This window comes from Oryctolagus cuniculus, chromosome 13 (genome assembly GCF_051225735.1).
Source record: "Oryctolagus cuniculus isolate XC-2025 breed Fujian yellow rabbit chromosome 13, ASM5122573v1, whole genome shotgun sequence".
In the NCBI taxonomy this organism is placed as follows: Eukaryota; Metazoa; Chordata; class Mammalia; order Lagomorpha; family Leporidae; genus Oryctolagus; species Oryctolagus cuniculus.
The window spans coordinates 54,979,697-54,998,500 of NC_142879.1; the positions used below are offsets into that span (position 1 = coordinate 54,979,697).

The 18,804-nt window shown below is 40.5% G+C and overlaps 1 protein-coding gene across 12 annotated transcripts in view; it reads right to left on the reverse strand.

Annotated features, from left to right (window-relative positions):
- Positions 1 to 614: 614 nt before the first annotated feature.
- Positions 615 to 18,804, reverse strand: part of LYST (lysosomal trafficking regulator) — a 229,791-nt gene continuing 211,601 nt past the window's right edge. For all 12 annotated transcript variants that reach the window (XM_008268236.5, XM_002717342.6, XM_008268235.5 and 9 more), the window contains 5 exons: positions 17,344 to 17,483; positions 16,955 to 17,052; positions 4,292 to 4,448; positions 3,813 to 3,884; positions 615 to 2,586 (listed from right to left, as the gene is read on the reverse strand). In XM_008268236.5, the coding sequence (XP_008266458.4) occupies positions 2,448 to 2,586; positions 3,813 to 3,884; positions 4,292 to 4,448; positions 16,955 to 17,052; positions 17,344 to 17,483 (606 nt within the window). In that variant the 3' untranslated portion in view covers positions 615 to 2,447. The remainder of the gene's footprint in view (positions 2,587 to 3,812; positions 3,885 to 4,291; positions 4,449 to 16,954; positions 17,053 to 17,343; positions 17,484 to 18,804) is intronic.

The window sequence follows — 18,804 nt, forward strand, 5'->3', positions numbered from 1 at the left end:
ACCGGGCCTTGCTTGTACACATTCCCGCTCCAGGTCTTTGCACAGCTATCAGCTGGAACACATCTATCAGATTTTCACCTGTCAGATTTTTATCCATTCACTGGGCTTCCACAAAAATTTCAATTTTTCAAGCTTTCTAGATTACTTCAATACAAATTGAATTCTTCCTGCTGTATTCTCTCAGACTACCCTGTACTCCACCTCCTGGCTGTGTGCACATTGCATGCTACTTACTGCAGTTTCTCCACAGCCTGTGACCTCCAGGAGCTCAGGGAACAACTAACTGTACCTTGGGCAGCTTGAGATCCTCAGCACTTAGCAGAGTGCCTGGCACATGGCAGGGGCTTGTTGGTCTTCTGGGGAGTGGTGGTTGGTGGACAGAACTGATGTTCTTTCCTTTAAAATAAATGGCTTGATCTTGGGACTGCTGTCCAAACTTCATTTAAGGATAGTAAAGGTTGAAATATTAAAATCTGGCATAAAAACACAAGAAGTCAAAAGTTATCTCCTCCCAGTGATATAAATTTATAGAACCTATGTGGGTTGCAAGAAAAATTCATCGATTTGAGATATGTCATAATATTTAAATTGTACAGAGAATAGGCATTTAAATCTACTTTTTATGAAATTTATTTCCAAATTGAAGTGGCAGTGTATACAAAGGTAACAGAGCTTGTGGTAATTTACAGAAATGTTTGCTACAACATGCACATTATGAAGCGTTTCAAACATATACATATTAGGTCTCATGCTTAATAAATAATCCCCCCAAATTAACTTTTATTTTTACATAAAAATATAATATTGCACTCTTAACAAGACCAGTTATTTTGCATATTTTCTCTTCAGATAAATGATGAAATTCGGCCTTAAAAAAAGACTGAGTAGCAACCCTATTCTAACAGGGGACTAATTTAAAGTTCTCAGTAAAAAAAAAATGAAAGTTAGACAATAGCTGCAATTTTTTTTAAAACAAAGCAAATCACTTCAACGTGAATAAGAACAATCTTATCTCTGCATTTATATATGGACCTCAGAATTAACACGTGGCTGGTGTAAACCATGATGTCAACACAGCCTGTTAGGTGTCCTTATCTGTGTATGAAATTCAGGTTTAAAGTATATGAGGACACTACTTTTCTCTTACCTATTTTGGACAGCAGAGACTTTGGAATTGTATTTTATATTGTTTTATGCAGAATGTCTTAGAAAGTCTGGAAGTTACAAAAGTGGTTCTGTAAACACCATATGAATTAAGTTTCCATAACAAATTCACATGTTATTCATAGGCAGGAATATATATTTTTATACTATGGTAACATTATTATTCAGCTTACTTTACAGTATTTTCAAAGCCAATAAAGCAGCACCCTAAGTAAAAATACAGCTGTAATACCATGAGAGATAGACTACTCCAGGATTTTTAGGAATTCCGTCTTTAGGGTATTTAAGTTTTCTGCAGCGCAAACTTAAGATTTTTCTATTGTTCCTAGAATTCTGAGGTGGTAGGTTAATAGAGTGACAATATTTCTTCAAAGTATTATTCTGCCTCCTGCTTATAACAAAACAAGCTGTTTCCTTTTCTTTTACAATTTTGTTGTAGGAAGGAAAATTCTTCCTGGAGCTTAGATGAAAAACCTTGCCCACACTGTGCTAACAAGATCTGTGCAGGCTCCTTACATTGTAGAGGCTTTCTGTTACAGTGAGTGAGTGTCAGTCCTCAGTGATTCAACCAAGGATATTCAACATCTAGTGTTATAAATTCTAAGTAAAATTGTCATGAAGAAAGAGAATATGTATGAAATCAAAGATACCTGTATTCTAGTTTGTGGCTGTCAAAAATTCTGGTTCTCCTCTAAGAAAGAAATTGGCAAAAACTGCCCAAAGTTGAGATTCATGGTAGTTTATTTTTACTATTTAGTTACTCCATAAAATGTTTGGTGCTGAGGCAAAATTTGCTTCTCAATAAAAAGCAATTATGGAGTGCCAAAAATTATTTTTCTTTCATTTGTGTGTTTGTGTGCGTGTAGGGGGAGGTATCTCAAGGCAGAAATATTTTTAAATATCTTTTAGAATATTTTATATAAATAATCAGCTAATTATTTTATTCTACTGGCCTTTTAGGAATAATAGAAAAAGAGGAGACCTTAGTCTTGTCTTTCGAATACTTTTGTGGGAAAAAACTTTAAGAATGATTTTAAATTACCACACAAGACTTAAAACTTGTTTGGTGCATACTGACATGATCTTCCAGGTTATCACTAAATTAGAATATAACTTTCAGGATCACAGGAGGCTTTAGAATTTTGTGCAGATAAGAGACTTTTTCATAGTTTGGATGGTTTGTTAGTCATCCATTTCTTCAGGTTCAACCTCTTAAAACTGGTGAGGTTAACAAATCTAGTTTGGAGTTACAGTGCTTTGGAGAATGCAAAGTTCCCTGTCATTCATCCAGCTGCATAGCTGCTAAGGAAGGAATAGAACATCGGCTGTTTTAAGCGCTGCTGGTCCTTCCGACACCAGGCGATCACGGTCCCTTCACTGTTCGCTGTGTACAAATGGTGGCCATCACAAGAAAATGTAAGGCTGCAAAAAAAAATTGTACATTAGACATGTTGGTCACCACACAGAGATTTGATTAAAGTTAAGATACCTTCACTGGAGCACACAAAGGTAAACTAAAAGACTGACCACAAGTGATTGGTTTGAGTATCACTGTAATATAGTTACTTTGCTGACAAATTTCTAAGGCTCATTTTTAGTTGATGAGAAATAAAATGAGGATTGAAGAGCTTAGTAGATTTGTTTTCTTCTATGTATATCTTCTCATTCATTGTTGTTTCTACTTTATTACCTAAACAACAAATATATAAGAAAACTTGAAAAATAAACAGTTCTAAATTTTCTCCTTATAAAAATAAGTGGTTTTTTATTAATAAGTAACTGAGGTTTGTTAAACTTTAAAGTTAGTACACTAGGGGCTGGTGCTATGGCATACTGGGTAAAGCCACTGCCTGCAGTGACAGCATCCCACATGGGCACTGGTTCAAGTGCCGGCTGCTCCACTTCCAATCCAGCTCTCTGCTATAGTCCAGGAAAGTGGTAGAAGATGGCCCAAATTCTTGGGCCCCTGCACCTGCGTGGTAGACCCTGAAAAATCTCCTGGCTCCTGGTTTCAGACAGGTGCAGCTCTGGCCACTGCAGCCAATTGTGGAATGAAACAGTGGATGGAACCTCTCTCTTTCTCTCTCCTTCTCTATAACTCTGCCTTTCAAATAAATAAATAAATCTTCTAAAAAATAAAGTTAGTACACTGGAAATAAAATCTATGTTAGTACAGTAGAATTTGAATTGCTTTATGTCTATCTTAGTTTAGACACAAGGGATGCTGGTGCTGCAGGTGATGGCTTTACCCATTATGCCACAGCACCACCCCCTAACTGAGTTTTTAAAGTCAAATTTGTTAACTAAGCAAAGGGTGACAGGCTGTTTATCCATCTTGTCAATCATACTCCTGCAGCTATCAATCATTGTTGCCATCTTTTCAAATAAAGAAAGGAAACAAATACAATTTCTTAACTCCAGAGGCCTGGGCCTGCTACTAGTGTGTCTGTGCGTTAGACTCCAAGTTCTGGACTCAGATCATCATCATGAAGATGAGTAGTATGGTTGCCCACACTGCTGAGTCTTGATAAGCGGTTGGCTTTTCATGATGACGTCATTCACTTTTCTCAGGTCTTTTGCTTCAATCTCTCTCTAACAAAGATACAACCACAAGTTACATTATGAGAACCAGAGGAGGGGGATCTCACCTTATGATCGGTTTACTTGATTTGGGAAATGTAATTTCTCTCACAGGCTTTAAGTCCCATGTGCTCCACAACCTGCAGGGGAGAAAAGGGATCATCTACTTACGCAAACTAAATTACCCCACTAAACAAACCCCACGTACGTGTTTGTTCATTAAAAATTATCCAGAAGGAAACAGAACAAACCGTGGTTGTCTCTGGGAGTTTTGCAGGAGGTAGGTGTGGGAATAAAGGAAATTTTTCCTTTTTCCTTTGTGTACTTTCATACTGTTAACACTTTATAGTTGATGTAAAACTTCAGAACTATACCAAAGCTATCTTTATTGTTTAGAAATAAACAGGAATAACTGCAGAACCTATATCCAAAGTTGATTTTACATCTCTAAATTTAAATATAATATGCCTAGATATATAAAATAATTTCTGAAACTGTTGTGTCCTGATGAACTGAAGCAAACAGAGAGAATGCAGACCCTTCTTACCTTACAATTCCATTTTCTAATCCTCCAGCAATGACATTGATAGATATTCCCTCAGGTTGGTTGGAGAAAGCAACGGAACAAATGATCTCCCTGCAGTGGACATGTCCAACGAGGTCCCCATTCACAGTCCACAGTCTGAGGTCACTGCCTCCACCAGCTAAAACACCCAAATCACACCAGAGGTCACCAGTGTGTGGGCATCTCGGAGCCCACCCATATCTCAGAAGGGCATCCCAGAAGGCCAATCGCATTTATAGATTTCCTATGATTTAAGACTGTCTAATGAAATCACCACAGTGTAAGTCATAGAGCTTTCTGTATTCATCTAGAGACAATGATGAGGAAAAAAATTTTGAAAGTGTATGGTGTAGAGCAATAAGGGAGGTTAATCATGAATATTTGTGTAACTACACTTTTAGTATATGAACTGTCAAGCTTGAATTATGTTTTGAAGTAGCTAGCAAGCTAACCAAACCCTAAAAGGAGATAAAATATTCTGTAAAACTGTTTCTAAGAAACAACTCACATGATTTTTGAAGAGGAAAAAAAGGGTGTAGTAAAAAATTACCCAAGTAAAAAACTAATTCTTAAAAAAAACCCTCATTTTTCTGAATACTTAACATTGATTCTTTTAAAAAGATTTATTTGCTTATTTGAGAGGCAGAGTTAGAGAGAGAGGGAAAGACAGAGAGAGATCTTCCATCTATGGGTTCATTTCCAAGATGGCTACAAAGGTTGGGGCTGGGCCAGGCTGAAGCCAGGATCTAGGAGCTTCTTCTGAGTCTCCCACATGCATGGCAGGGGCTCAAGTACTTGGGCCATCTTCCACTGATTTTTCGCAGGCCATTAGCAGAGAGCTGGATTGGAACTGGTGCCCATATGGGATGGTGGCACAAGGCTGGCCCCTAAGATCAATTCTTTAACATCAATACCTTATTATTAAAAAAAAAAAAAAAGGTTTATTTAGGGGCTGGCACCACAGCATAGTAGGTTAATCCTCCACCTGCAGCGCCGCATCCCATATGGGTGCTGGTTCTAGTCCTGGGTGCTCCTCTTCCAATCCAGCTCTCTGCTGTGGCCTGGAAAAGCAGTAGAAGATGGCCCAAGGTCTTGGGCCCCTGCACCCACATGGGAGACCAGGAGGAGGCACCTGGCTCCTGGCTTCGGATTGGCACAGCTCCGGCCATTGTGGCCATTTGGGAAGTGAACCATCGGAAGGAAAACCTTTCTCTTTGTCTCTCCCTCTGTCTATAACTCTACCTCTCAAATAAATAAAATCTTTTTTAAAAAAGGTTTATTTATTTGAGAGACAGAGTTACAGAAAGAGAAAGGGAGAGAGGGAGAGACAGACAAGGTCTTCCATCAGCTGGTTCACTCCCCAAATGGCTGCAATGGTTGGAGATGGGTCAACCTGAAGCCAGGATTAAGGAGCTTCTTCTGGGTCTCCCAACTGGGTACAGGAGCCCAAGCACTAGGGCCATTGTCTGCTGCTTTCCCAGGCCATTAAGAAACAGCCGGATTGGAAGTGGAGCAGCTGGGACTCAAACTAGAGCCTATATGGTATGTTGGTGTGGCAGGTGGAGACTTAATTTACTATGCCACAGCACCTGCCACAACATCAATACCTTATTAAAATGATCTATTATTTTATTTATTTATTTATTTATTTGAAAGTCAGAGTTACACAGAGAGAGAAGGAGAGGTAGAGAGAGGTCTTCCATCCGCTGGTTCACTCCCCAGCTGACCGCAACATCCGGAGCCAGGAGCTTCCTCAAGGTCTCCCACGTGGGAGCAGGGGCCCAAGGACTTGGGCCACCCTCTACTACTATCCCAGGCCATAGCAGAGAGCTGGATCGGAAGAGGAGCAGCCAGGACTAGAACCGGTGCCCATATGGGATACTGGTGCTTCAGGCCAGGGTGTTAACCCACTGCACCACAACACCAGCCAAATGATCTATTATTTTCAAAGACTACTGAGTGACCACACTTTGTTCTAGTTTTGTTAAGGGCAAAAGAGGCCACAATTACTTTCCATGCTCTACAAACTTGGGCTGGTGGTTTGGGGCTTAATTATGATGGGTCCATATTTCTTTAGGGAAAATATTCTCACACTGATAAAGAAAGAAGTTAGGGAGCATGATGAATTTTGAATAACTTAGTCTTAATAACACTATCTTTTGATTAGGACTAACGTAAAGGTAGAGATTTTATTTCTCTCCTTTCTTAAGACAGTGAACAAATATTGGAAATGCTTCTTTATTTAAAGATATGCTAATAATCTTCAAATATTACAAACCAAAATGTAATACACTGTAGCATTATTCACAATAGCTAGAAGGCAAAATAACACATAAGATAGTCTTCTATCATAGAGAAACAGATAAACAATGCGGTACACCTGAAGGATCTTAAAAAGATCATAGAAAAAGCAAAATATGAAAAAATGCATAGATTTCAAAAATTTTTATACCCTGGTATACCTTTCCTTTATTTTCCATGAACTTTTTAAAGTACCCTTATATATACAATTATTACTCAACTATAAAAAGGAATGAAGTTATGACACTTGTTATAATATGAATGAATCCTGAAAACATCAGGTTAAATGAAATAAATCAGACATAAAAGGACAAAAATTATGATTCTACTTACATAAAATAACTAGAATAGGCACTTTCATGGAGAGAAAGAACAGAGGCTGCTACAGAGTTGGGGTGGTGGAGAAGGAATAAGCATTATTTCATAGTGATTAAAGTTTCTGTTTGGGTTGATAGATGATGTTTTGAAACAGTGGTGTACTACAGCTGTTAATACAATTAATAACAATAAACTGCATATTTAAAACATGGTAGACCAAAGCAATTTACAGGTTCAGTGAGATATCAATCAAAATAATGATATTTTTCTCAGATATAGAAGAAATGATGCTGAAATTCATATGGAAACACAGGAGACTCTGAATAGCTAAAGCAATCTTACACAACAAAAACAAAGCCAGAGGCATCACAATACCAAATTTCCAGACATATTACAGGGCAGTTATAATCAAAACAGTCTGGTACTGGTACAAAAACAGATGGATAGACCAACTGAATGGAACAGAAACTCCAGAAATCAACCCACACATCTACAACCAACTTATTTTTGACAAAGGAGTTAAATCAATCCCCGGGACAGGAGAGTTTCTTCAACAAATGGTGCTGGGAATACTGGATTTCCACATGCAGAAGTACGATGCAAGACCTCTACCTTACACCTTATACAAAAAATCCACTCAAAATGGATCAAAGACCTAAATCTAAGACCTGACACCATCAAATTATTAGAAAAGATTGGGGAAACCCTACAAGACATTAGCATAGGCAAAAACTTCTTAGAAAGACCCCAGAGACATAGATAATCAAAGCCAAAATTGACAAATGGGAATTACATCAAATTGAGAAGCTTCTGCACTGCAAAAAAATATACTCAGCAAAGTGAAGAGGCAGCTGACATAATAGGAGAAATTATTTGGAAACTATGCAACTGATAAAAGATTAATAACCAGAAAATATAAAGAGATCAAGAAACCCAACAACAACAAAACAAATAACACAGTTAAGAAATGGGCAAAAGACTTAAATGGACATTTTTCAAAAGAGGAAATCCAAATGGCCAACAGACACATGTAAAAATGCTCAGGGAAATGCAAATCAAAACCATGATGAGGTTTCACCTCATCCCCATTAGAATGGCTTTCATACAGATATCAACAAATAACAAATGCTGACAAGGATTTGGGGAAAAAAGGTACTCTAATCCACTGTTGGTAGGAATATATACTGGTATAGCCACTGTGGAAGATAATATGGAGATAACTCAGAAATTTGAATATAGACCTACCATATGACCCAGCCATCCCACTCCTGGGTTTTACCCAGTGGAAATGAAATCAGCATATGAAAAAGCTATCTGTAGCCGCATGTTTATTACAGCTCAATACACAGTAGTTAACATGGAATCAACCAAATGTCTGTCAACTGAAGACTGGATAAAGAAATTATGGAATATGTACACCACTGTAATACTACACAGTGGTTAAAAAAATGAAATCCTGTCATTTGTAACAAAATGGATGCAAATGGAAAACATTGTACCTAGTGAAATAAACCAGTCCCAAAAGGACAAATACCATATATTCTCCCTGACCTGTGGTAGCTAACAGAGCACTTAAAAGGTAATTTATAGAAGTGAAATTGATATTTTGAGATGCAATGACTCTTTTTGTTATGTTTTGTTTTGTTTTAGTATGGTTTATTTTTATGTACACAATTTAGGGGCAATTTAATTTACAAAATAGGATACATTTACAGCACTTTTTTAAAGAAAACTTTATCTAATAAATATAAATTTCATAAGTACAACTTTTGGATTATAGCAGTTTTTCCCCCCATAACTACCATCTCACCTACAAACCATCCCATCTTCAACTCCATCTCCCATCTCATTCTCCATTAAGATTCATTTTTAATTATCTTTATATACAGAAGATCAACTTAGTGTATACTAAGTAAAGATTTCAACATTTTGTACCCACAAAGACACATAAAGTATAAAGTACTATTTGAAGACTAGTTTTACCATTAATTCTCATAGTACAACACATTAAGGACAGAGATCCTACATAGGGAGTAAGTGCACAGTAACTCCTGTTGTTGATTTAACAATTGACACTCTTACTTATGATATCAGTAATCACCCGAGGCTCTTGTCATGAGCTGCCAAGGCTGTGGCAGCCTTTTGAGTTCACCAACTCTGACCTTATTTAGACAAGGCTGTAATCAAAGTGGAAGTTCTCTCCTCCCTCAGAGAAAGGTACCTCCTTCTTTGTGCAATGACTCTGTGTTTTTCTGATAGGCAGATTTAGACAGTGAGAGAGAGACAGAGAGAAAGGTCTTCCTTTCTGTTGGTTCACCCCCCAAATGGCCGCTATGGCCGGTGCGCTGCAGCTGGTGCACTGCGCCTTTCCGAAGCCAGGAGTCAGGTGCTTCCCCCTGGTCTCCCATGTGGGTGCAGGGCCCAACCCCTTGGGCCATCCTCCACTGCACTCCCGGACCACAGCAGAGAGCTGGCCTGGAAGAGAAGCAACCAGGACAGAATCTGGCGCCCCAACCGGGACTAGAACCTGGGGTGCCAGCGCCGCAGGCAGAGGATTAGCCAAGTGAGCTGCGGCAATGGCCTGTGCAATGACTCTGAATAGCTCTGTCTCAACTGTTGAGGAACAGTTTTTTTTTTTTTTCTCATGATATTTGTTGAACCCTTTACTTAGTACAGAGTTAATCATATGTGTATAAAGTTAATTGAAAATAGATCTTAGTAAAAAATAAGTATGGGAATAGGAGAGGGAGGAGGAAGAAGGGTGGGAGGAGGGGTGGGAGGGTGGGAAGAATCACTATGTTCCCAAAGTTGTATTTATGAAATGCGTGAAGTTTATATACCTTAAATAAAGGTTTCTGGGGGAAAAAAATGCCAGAAATGGCAAAATTATGTTAAATGTATTTTGTGATCCCTTTCCCCTACAACAAATGCCCAGTGTCTTACTGATGTTTATATAACATTGATTAGGAGACATTATCTAAACACAGCATTGAGATACAGGAGATAAATAAAACTAAAAATGAAATAATCTTGGGGGCTGGCACTGTGGAGCAGTGGGTTAACGCCCTGGCCTGATGTGCCGGCATCCCATATGGGTGCCAGTTCAAGACTTGGCTGCTCCACTTCCCATCCAGCTCTCTGATATGGCCTGGGAAAGCAGTAGAAGATGGCACAAGTCCTTGGGCCCCTGCACCTGCGTGAGAGACCCGGAAGAAGCTCCTGGCTCCTGGCTTCGGATAGGTGCAGCTCCAGCCGTTGCGGGCAATTGGGGAGTGAACCATCGTCGGATGGAAGACCTCTGTCTCTCTCTCTGCCTCTCCTCACTCTGTGTAACTCTGACTTTCAAATAAATAAATAAATCTTTAAAAAAAATGAAATCATCTTTTCCAAGAGTAGACTACATTTTGTCCTTTCTTTTAAAATTAATCACTGCAGAGATTTTTTTTCTTTTAAAAAAGATAAAGTAACTGTGTAAATGTGAGTGAGGTTAGAAGTACTATGAAAGTCCCTGGATGTACACATGGGTACTTCAAAGAGTTTGTGGAAAAATTAAATGAAAAGATAATCTTATTAAAATACAGAAAATATGAGGATGAACTCTAGTCTGGGTCACTAAACCTAAATTTTGCTTTTCTTTTAGAAAGTAATTTTTATATTATATTTTCTACATACCAAGTGTTCTTTATGCTTTCTTAAAATATATTTATCAAGAGACCTTAAAAAATTGGAGAGTCTTTTTGTTCAAATTGGAAAAATGTGTTCTACTCTTTACTCTATGATGTGTGCACTATCCAGGGACACCTGAATACCCTACTGGTGAGTTGGTAACTGCAGCTAAAGTAATTTTGCTTCTACCTCCCATATGACTAGCTGATACAATATCACAGAAATAAATCACTACTGGCAGTATGAAAGTAATTAACTTTACAGAATTCAGCTCCCTCAGGATAGGTTCTAACTTCCAAACATTGCCGAAACAAGAAAGCAGAGAACTCTTTATAATCACTGTTCCCCTAGCATCCCTCTTGTTGTGACACACTCAAAATTACTAATGTACAAATTGAGGAAGAACAACTAGCAAAATTATCAGTCATCTGTTTACATACTTGTATTTCCAAAGTCAACTGTTTCAGTAAAAAAAGTTTCCTTAGTTATGGTCTTAGGAAATAAAAATGCTTTTATTTTTAAAAATAACTCTGTTTTATGACTGGGGGCTAAGACTGGTAAAAATACTTTCATATCTGAAATCTTTAATAGTGCCTAATAGAATTGCTTTTCTTGAATACAAGAATTAATTAATGTTTTGTAAATACAACACCATTAACAAAAAAAACTAAGAGATATCTGTGGAATAATAATAAATACTCTCCCTTAAGTCTTGGGTTCCTGGCACAGAGCTCCTAAAACCCTTGGAATTTACAGTCTTTTTTTTTTTTTTTTTTTTTTGACAGGCAGAGTGGACAGTGAGAGAGAGAGACAGAGAGAGAAAGGTCTTCCTTTGCCGTTGGTTCACCCTCCAATGGCCGCCGCTGCAGCCGGCGCACCGCGCTGATCCTGGCAGGAGCCAGGAGCCAGGTGCTTTTCCTGGTCTCCCATGGGGTGCAGGGCCCAAGCACCTGGGCCATCCTCCACTGCACTCCCTGGCCACAGCAGAGAGCTGGCCTGGAAGAGGGGCAACCGGGACAGAATCCGGCGCCCCGACCGGGACTAGAACCCGGTGTGCCGGCGCCGCAAGGTGGAGGATTAGCCTATTGAGCCACGGCGCCGGCTGGAATTTACAGTCTTTTGTAAGCTGATGCGGTGATTCATGTTGGGGGATGGTTTGATAGCTTTAGGATGGGAACTGGTCACCAGGATTGGAATTTTCAAGATCCCACCCCTACTCTTATACCCATCTTCAGGGAAGGGAGAAGCACTGGAGATTGAGCTCAGTCACCAATGGCCAATGATTTACTCAGCCACGCTTATATAATGAAACTTCCTTAAAAGCCCTAAAGGACAAGGTTAGGAGTGCTTCCAGGTTGGTGAACTCATCCAAATGACACAGAGTGGTGTACTCCAACTCTATAACACTGACTCCACCAGGACAGAGGCTGACTATGGTTCAGTACCCACTGCCTTACGGTACCTCCTCATCTGGCAGTTCATTTCTATCTTTTATAATAAACTACAGTGGTTAACTATGGTATCCTCCTGAGTTCTGTGAGTCTTCTAGCCAACTACTGAACCTGAGGGTGGGTAAGAGAGGTCGTGGCAACCCGCAAAGGATAAGAGGACCACTCTTTATAAACATTTCAGATATTCTACACTGAATGGATGAAAAGCTTTTCAAGTACTCTTTCATTTTATAGTGTAATGTTTATTTGTAACTCCTTGAAAGGCAGAGTGGCAGAGAGAGAGAGAGAGAGAAAGAGACCTTTCATCCACTGGTTTATTCCTAAACACCTGCCACAGTCAGGGCTGGACCTGCCTTAAACCAAAAGACGGGGACTCAATTTGGGTCTCCCACATGAGAACACCTGAGCCATCTTCTGCTGTCTCCCAGGAAGCTGTGTTGGAAATAGATTAGCTGGTATTCAAATACCACCACCTATCCTTTCAATTATTTTTAAAGATTTTATTTATTTATTTGAGTGGCAGAGTTACAGACAGTGAGAGGAAGAGACAGAGAGAAAAGTCTTCCCTCCATTGGTTCACTCCCCAAATGGCCACAATGGCCAGAGCTGCGCCAATCCGAAGCCAGGAGCTTCTTCTGGGTCTCCCACGTGGATGCAGGGGCCCAAGCACTTGGCCCATCCTCCCCTGCTTTCCTAGGCCATAGCAGAAAGCTGGATTGGAAGAGGAGCAGCCGGGACTAGAACCGGCGCCCATATGGGATACTGGCACTACAGGCGGAGTATTAATCTGCACCATGGTGCCGGCCCCTCAAATTTTTTTTAAAGATTTATTTTATTTATTTTGAAAGGCAGAGTTACAGAAAGAATGAGGGAGAGACAGAGAGAGAGAGAGGTCTTCCATCTTCTGGTTCACACCCCAAATGGCAGCAATGTCTGTGACTGGCCCAGGCTGATGCCAGAAGCCAGGAGCCAGGATCTTCTTCCATGTCTCCCATGTGGATGTGAGGACACAAATACTTGGGCCATCCTTCACTTTCCCAGACCATAGCAGAGAGCTGGATTGGAAGTGGAGCAGCCGGGACTTGAACCGGCACCCATGTGGGATGCTGGTGCTGCAGGCCGTGGCTTAACCTGCTATGCCACAGCGCTGGTCCCATCTCTCATTTTAATTTTAAGACATTAATATAGAAATGCAGGGGTGGGTATCTGTTGATGCCCCTTTTCCTTATCAGAGTTTGTGGTTCAAGTCCTGGCTCAACATCTTATTACAGTTTCTGGCTAATGTGCACCCTGGAAGGCAAGAGGGGATGGCTCAGATACTCAGACCTTGGTGTTGGCATGGCCCAGGCCCAGCTCCAGCTGCTGTGGGCATTCAGGAATTGAACCAATGGGTGAGAGAATTTTGTCTCTGTCTTTGTCTCTCTGCCTTTCAAATATGGTAAATAAAAATTTAAAAGATGTAGAAAGATGATATTTAAAATAAAAAATAGAAATGCAAACAAAAATTCATGTAACTTCCAACTTTTTCCTGCTGGATGCATTGGTTTTGTTTTTTATTTTTAAATTGTTTTTCTAAAGATTAACTTTATTTGAAAGGCAGAGTGAGAGAGAGGGAGAGACAAAGAGAGAAAGAGATCTATCTGCTGGTCCATTTTCCAAAAGACTGCAATAGCCTGGATTGAAAGCCATGAGCCTAGAACTCCATGTGCATCTCCCACATTGGTGGCAGGGGCCTGTGGGGAGCAACTCGGACTAGACTGTTACTGGAATTAAGACTTATTCTATGCATCTGCTCTCCCACAATATGGCGCTGGGAGAGGAGCAAACAGCTTCTACACAGCTGCCTCTCACCAACTTGACAAGCTGCAGGAGCTGCTCCTGATTGGAGGAGAGCAGCATACTCGGCGTGTGGGTAGCAGAGTTGGGATTGGTGGAAGAGGACTATAAAGGAGGAGAGAGACAACATGCACCGGGAACATCTATCTGAAGGAACACCTGTGCAGCCCCCGAGAGAGCCGGCCGGCGGTGTGCCGCTCCCCCGCGGAAGTGGGGAAAGTGGCAGGGGGAACCGCCCTTCCACGGAGGTGGAAGGGTCGGTAGCCAACCCGGGAAGAACCAGCAGCAAACCCGGGGAGGGCCGAGCAGACAAAAGAACAGCGCAGGGTCCTGTGTCGTTCCTCCACGAAGACGGGGAGCGACATAATGGTGCCGTGACTCGGATATGAAACCTAGGCATGGTTTAGTGTCGTTCCTCCACGAAGAGGGGGAGCGACAGGGGCCCAAGTACTTGGGCCATCCTCTGCTGCCTTCCCAGGCACATCAGCTGAGAGCTGGATCAGAAGCAGAGCAGCGGGGACTCAAACCAGTGCTCGGATATGGGATGCTAGTGTTCCAGGAAGTGGCTTAGCCCACTGTGCCACAATACCCTGATACATCATTGCTTTTTAACATGTATGCATGAAAAAAATCAATAGACCAGTTTTCCAAAAACAAAACAAAACACCAGGAGGCTCATAATATCTAACCATAAGGTCCCAGCCAACATGTGTGAAGAGGAGAAGGAAAGCCCCCTATAAGGAAAATAATTCTGGGGCCAGCATTGTGGCCCATAAGGTTAGGCTGCCACCTATGATGCCGACATCCCATATGGGCTTCGGTTTGAGTTCCTACTGTCTCACTGCTGATCCAGTTCCCTACTATTGTGCCTGGGAGAGCAGTGGAAGATGGCTCATATGCTTGGGCCCCCACACAGGAGACCCTGAAGAAGCTCCTGGCTCCTGGCTTTGGCCTGGCCCAGTCCTGGCCATTGTAGCCATTTTGGGAATGAACAACTGGATGGAAGATCTCTTTCTCTCTGTGTTTCCCTCTCTCTCTAAATGACTTTCAAATACATAAGTAAAAATTTCTTTTTAAAAAAGGAGAGTATGGGGCCAGCACTGTGGCATAGCAGGTGAAGCTGCTGCCTGCAGTGCCGGCATCCCATCTGGGCACTGATTCAAGTCCCTGCTACTTCACTTCCAATCCAGCTTTCTGCTATGGCCTGGGAAAGCAGTAGAAGATGGCCCAAGTCCTTGAAACCCAGTACCTATATAGGAGACCTGGAAGAATTTCCTGGCTCCTGGCTTCAAATTGGACGGATCCAGCCATTGCAGTTATCTGGGGAGTGAACCAGGGGGATGGAAGACTTTTTTCTATCTCTGACTCTGCCTCTCTGTAACTCTGCCTTTCAAATAAATAAATAAATCTTTAAAAAAATGAGACTAATTTTTTTTCTTTTTTTTAATAATTGTGTGTTCATAGTCTGAAATGTTCACTTGTGGCTTTTTTTTTCCATTTGTTTGTGCAACCATAGGTATTAGTTACTTGGCTGGTTTTGAGTGCCAGCTGTGGTGGGATTGGTATTTTTTTTTTTTTTTTTTGAATTTATTTGACAGATAAGAGTTAGTGAGAGAGAGAGAGAGACAGAGAGAAAGGTCTTCCTTCCATTGGTTCACCCCCCAAAATGGCCGCTACGGCTGGACCAGGTGCTTCTCCTGGTCTCCCATGCGGGTGCAGGGGCTCAAGGACTTGGGCCATCCTCCACTGCACTCCCGGGCCACAGCAGAGAGCTGCACTAGAAGAGGAGCAGCAGGGACTAGACCCCGGCACGCTTGTGGGATGCTGGCGCTGCAGGCGGAGGATTAGCCAAGTGAGCCACGGTGCCGGCCCTGAGACTCATTTTGAAATGATCAAACTGTTGTTTGTTCCTTGTTTCTGCTTTCTTTAATCTTTCTGCCTATAAAGGACACCTCCTCTGTTCAGCCTATCAGAGCATCTCCCTATGTCATAAATGGGATGTTGCCCAATTCATGAATCTCAAATAAAAGCCAATTATATATTTAAACTCAATTTGTTGACATTTTTGTCCTTCAACAGGAGGAATATAAGAAAGCTAATAGTTGGGGCCAGGTCTGTGGCATAGTAGGTTAATCCTCCACCTGTGGCACCAGTGTCCCATATGGGTGCTGGTTTTGGTCCTGGCTATTCCTCTTCCAAACCAGCTCTCTGCTGTGTTCTGGAAAAGCAGTAGAAGATGGCCTAAGTTCTTGGGCCCCTGTACCTACATGGGAGACTGGGAAGAAGCACCTGGCTCCTGGCTTCAGATTGGCGCAGCTCCAGCTGTTGTGGCCATTGGGGAATGAACCAACGACGGAAGACCATTCTCTCTCTCACTGTCTGTAACTCTACCTCTCAAATAAATAAATAAAAATCTTTAAAAAAATTTAAAAAAGAAAGCTAATAGTTAAACAGAAGTTAAGAGAAGCAGAAGCAGGGGCAGGTGTACAACCTTGTGGTCAAGATGCCTGGGACTCATACTGAAGCACCTGGATTCAGTACCCAGCTCTGGCTCCTGAATACAGCTGCTGTCTGATGTAGGTCCTGGGAGGTTATGATGGTGACTCATATAATTGGGTTCCTGCCACCCATGTGGCGACCTGAATTGTATTCCCAGTTTCTACCACCATACCCCATCAATGATGTGGGCCCCTGGAGAGTACACAAGTCCATGAGGGCTCTTTCTATCTCTTAAATAAATAACTTTTAGAAAGGAAGCAAAGCAAAAAAGGCTGGAGAAAGAAAAATCAAGAAAAACTTAGATAATTATGTAACAATAATTTGCTTAACTTACGTATGTTCAAATGCAATTTTACATATGTCAGAAGGAGAGCTAAATTATCTGCATAAGTTGATGCCTAAATTGATGGACTTTTTTGTATTTTTAATAAACATATATGCTATTACTTAAGTGCTTAGATCTGGTAAAGGCCTAAGAGGACATGAAGTCTAACAGTTCACCTAGGATATAACCCACTATCTGAATGCAATGTATAGAGTGATGGCCCTGTGCTTTGATTTGGAACAAGCTCACCTGAATCACACACAGTAGCAATGTCACCTGATGTTTCACTAGCAGACACAGCAGTGACAGGGCTTTTGTGTCCCGTGAGACTTTGTACATAGCACAACCTGAAAACAAAAGACACGAATTTGCATATGATCATTAAATTTAATTATATTACCTTATTTGCATAATTATTTTTCTTTCAGTATATGGGCCTGTTATTTATAAGGTATAAAAGTTTATCTATATGATATTTTGATTTTAGTAAGATTACAAAAGTAATCTTAGCTTTAAGTACATATTTCATGCTTAAAGGATTAGAATGTCACAATATTATTCTGGTGTATGTACAAATATCATATACAGTGAAAACTGAAATATAAAAATTGTTCTGCATGGGAGACCTTCTTCTGTACCTGTTCAGATCCCATATGATGCAGGTTCCATCCCTGCTCACACTTATCATGATACTGTATGGTTTGCAAACAAACAGGCTGGTTATCTCTTCTGTGTGCCCATAGAGATGGATCTGAGTCTCCATTTCTAGCTCTGATGGCTGAAATTCAAACATTAGGTAAAGTGTAAGAAAACAACCACAACAAAAAGTATACCAGTCACTTAAAAAAAAACAAACAAAAGTAACTCATTCTTCTCAAACATATCATTTTTAAATCTTATTTTGTTCAACACTTTTCAAAGGGTAAAACTAATAAAGAATTAAATTTTTTTTTCAACTGCCCATAATCTCTTCAACTTTACATACTTTTCATTTTTGTCTACCATGTCCAATATTTGTTCAAATGCACATGTATTTTTTATAGCTATAATACTGCCATACACATTTTTCAAGATAGGAAATTCAAATGGCCAACAGACACTTGAGAAAATGTTCAGGATCACTAGCCATCAGGGAAATGCAAATCAAAACCACAATGAAGTTTCACCTCGCTCCAGTTAGAATAGTTTTTATACAGAAATCAACAAATAACAATGCTGGAGAAGATGTGGGGAAAAGGTATCCTGGTTCCCTGTTGGTGGGAGTGTAAACTTGTATAGCCACAGTGGAAGACAGTATGGAGATACCTCAGAAATCTGAATATAGACCTACCATATGACCCAGCCATCCTGCTCCTGGGAATTTACCCAGGCCAAAATAAATCGGCACATGAAAGAGTTATTTGTGTCCCCATGTTCATTGCAGCACAATTCACAATAGCTAAAATATGGAATCAACCCAGATATCCATCAACTGTTGACTGATTATTTAATAATAATCCCATATGGGATGCTGGCACTGTAGGCAGCAGCTTTACCTGCTACTCCACAGTGCTGGCTTCTCTCTCTCTCTAAGTTTTGTTTCTCTTCTGAATCATTCCTCCCTCCCTCCCTCCCACTCCACCCTCCTTCCCTTCCTATCTTTCTTCCTTCTTCTTACTTTCTTTTTTTTTTTTTTCAGTTTATATCAACTTTATATATTTTTTTTAACTTTTATTTAATGCATATAATTTTCCAAAGTACGACTTATGGGTTACAATGGCTTCCCCCCCATACCGTCCCTCCCACCCACAACCCTCCCCTTTCCCACTCCCTCTCCCCTTCCATTCACATCATGATTCATTTTCGATTATCTTAATATACAGAAGATCAGCTTAGTATACATTAAGTATGGATTTCAACAGTTTGCTCCCACACAGAAACATAAAGTGAAAAATAATAGATGATTTTTTTAAATGATGATGAAATCAGAGCAGACCTATTGTCATGTTTAATCCCAGTGAGAGTCAAGTTGGGAATTGATAATTTCTTTTTTTTTTTTCTTTTTTTTTTTTTTTACAGAGGATCAGTTTAGTATGCATTAAGTAAGGATTTCAACAGTT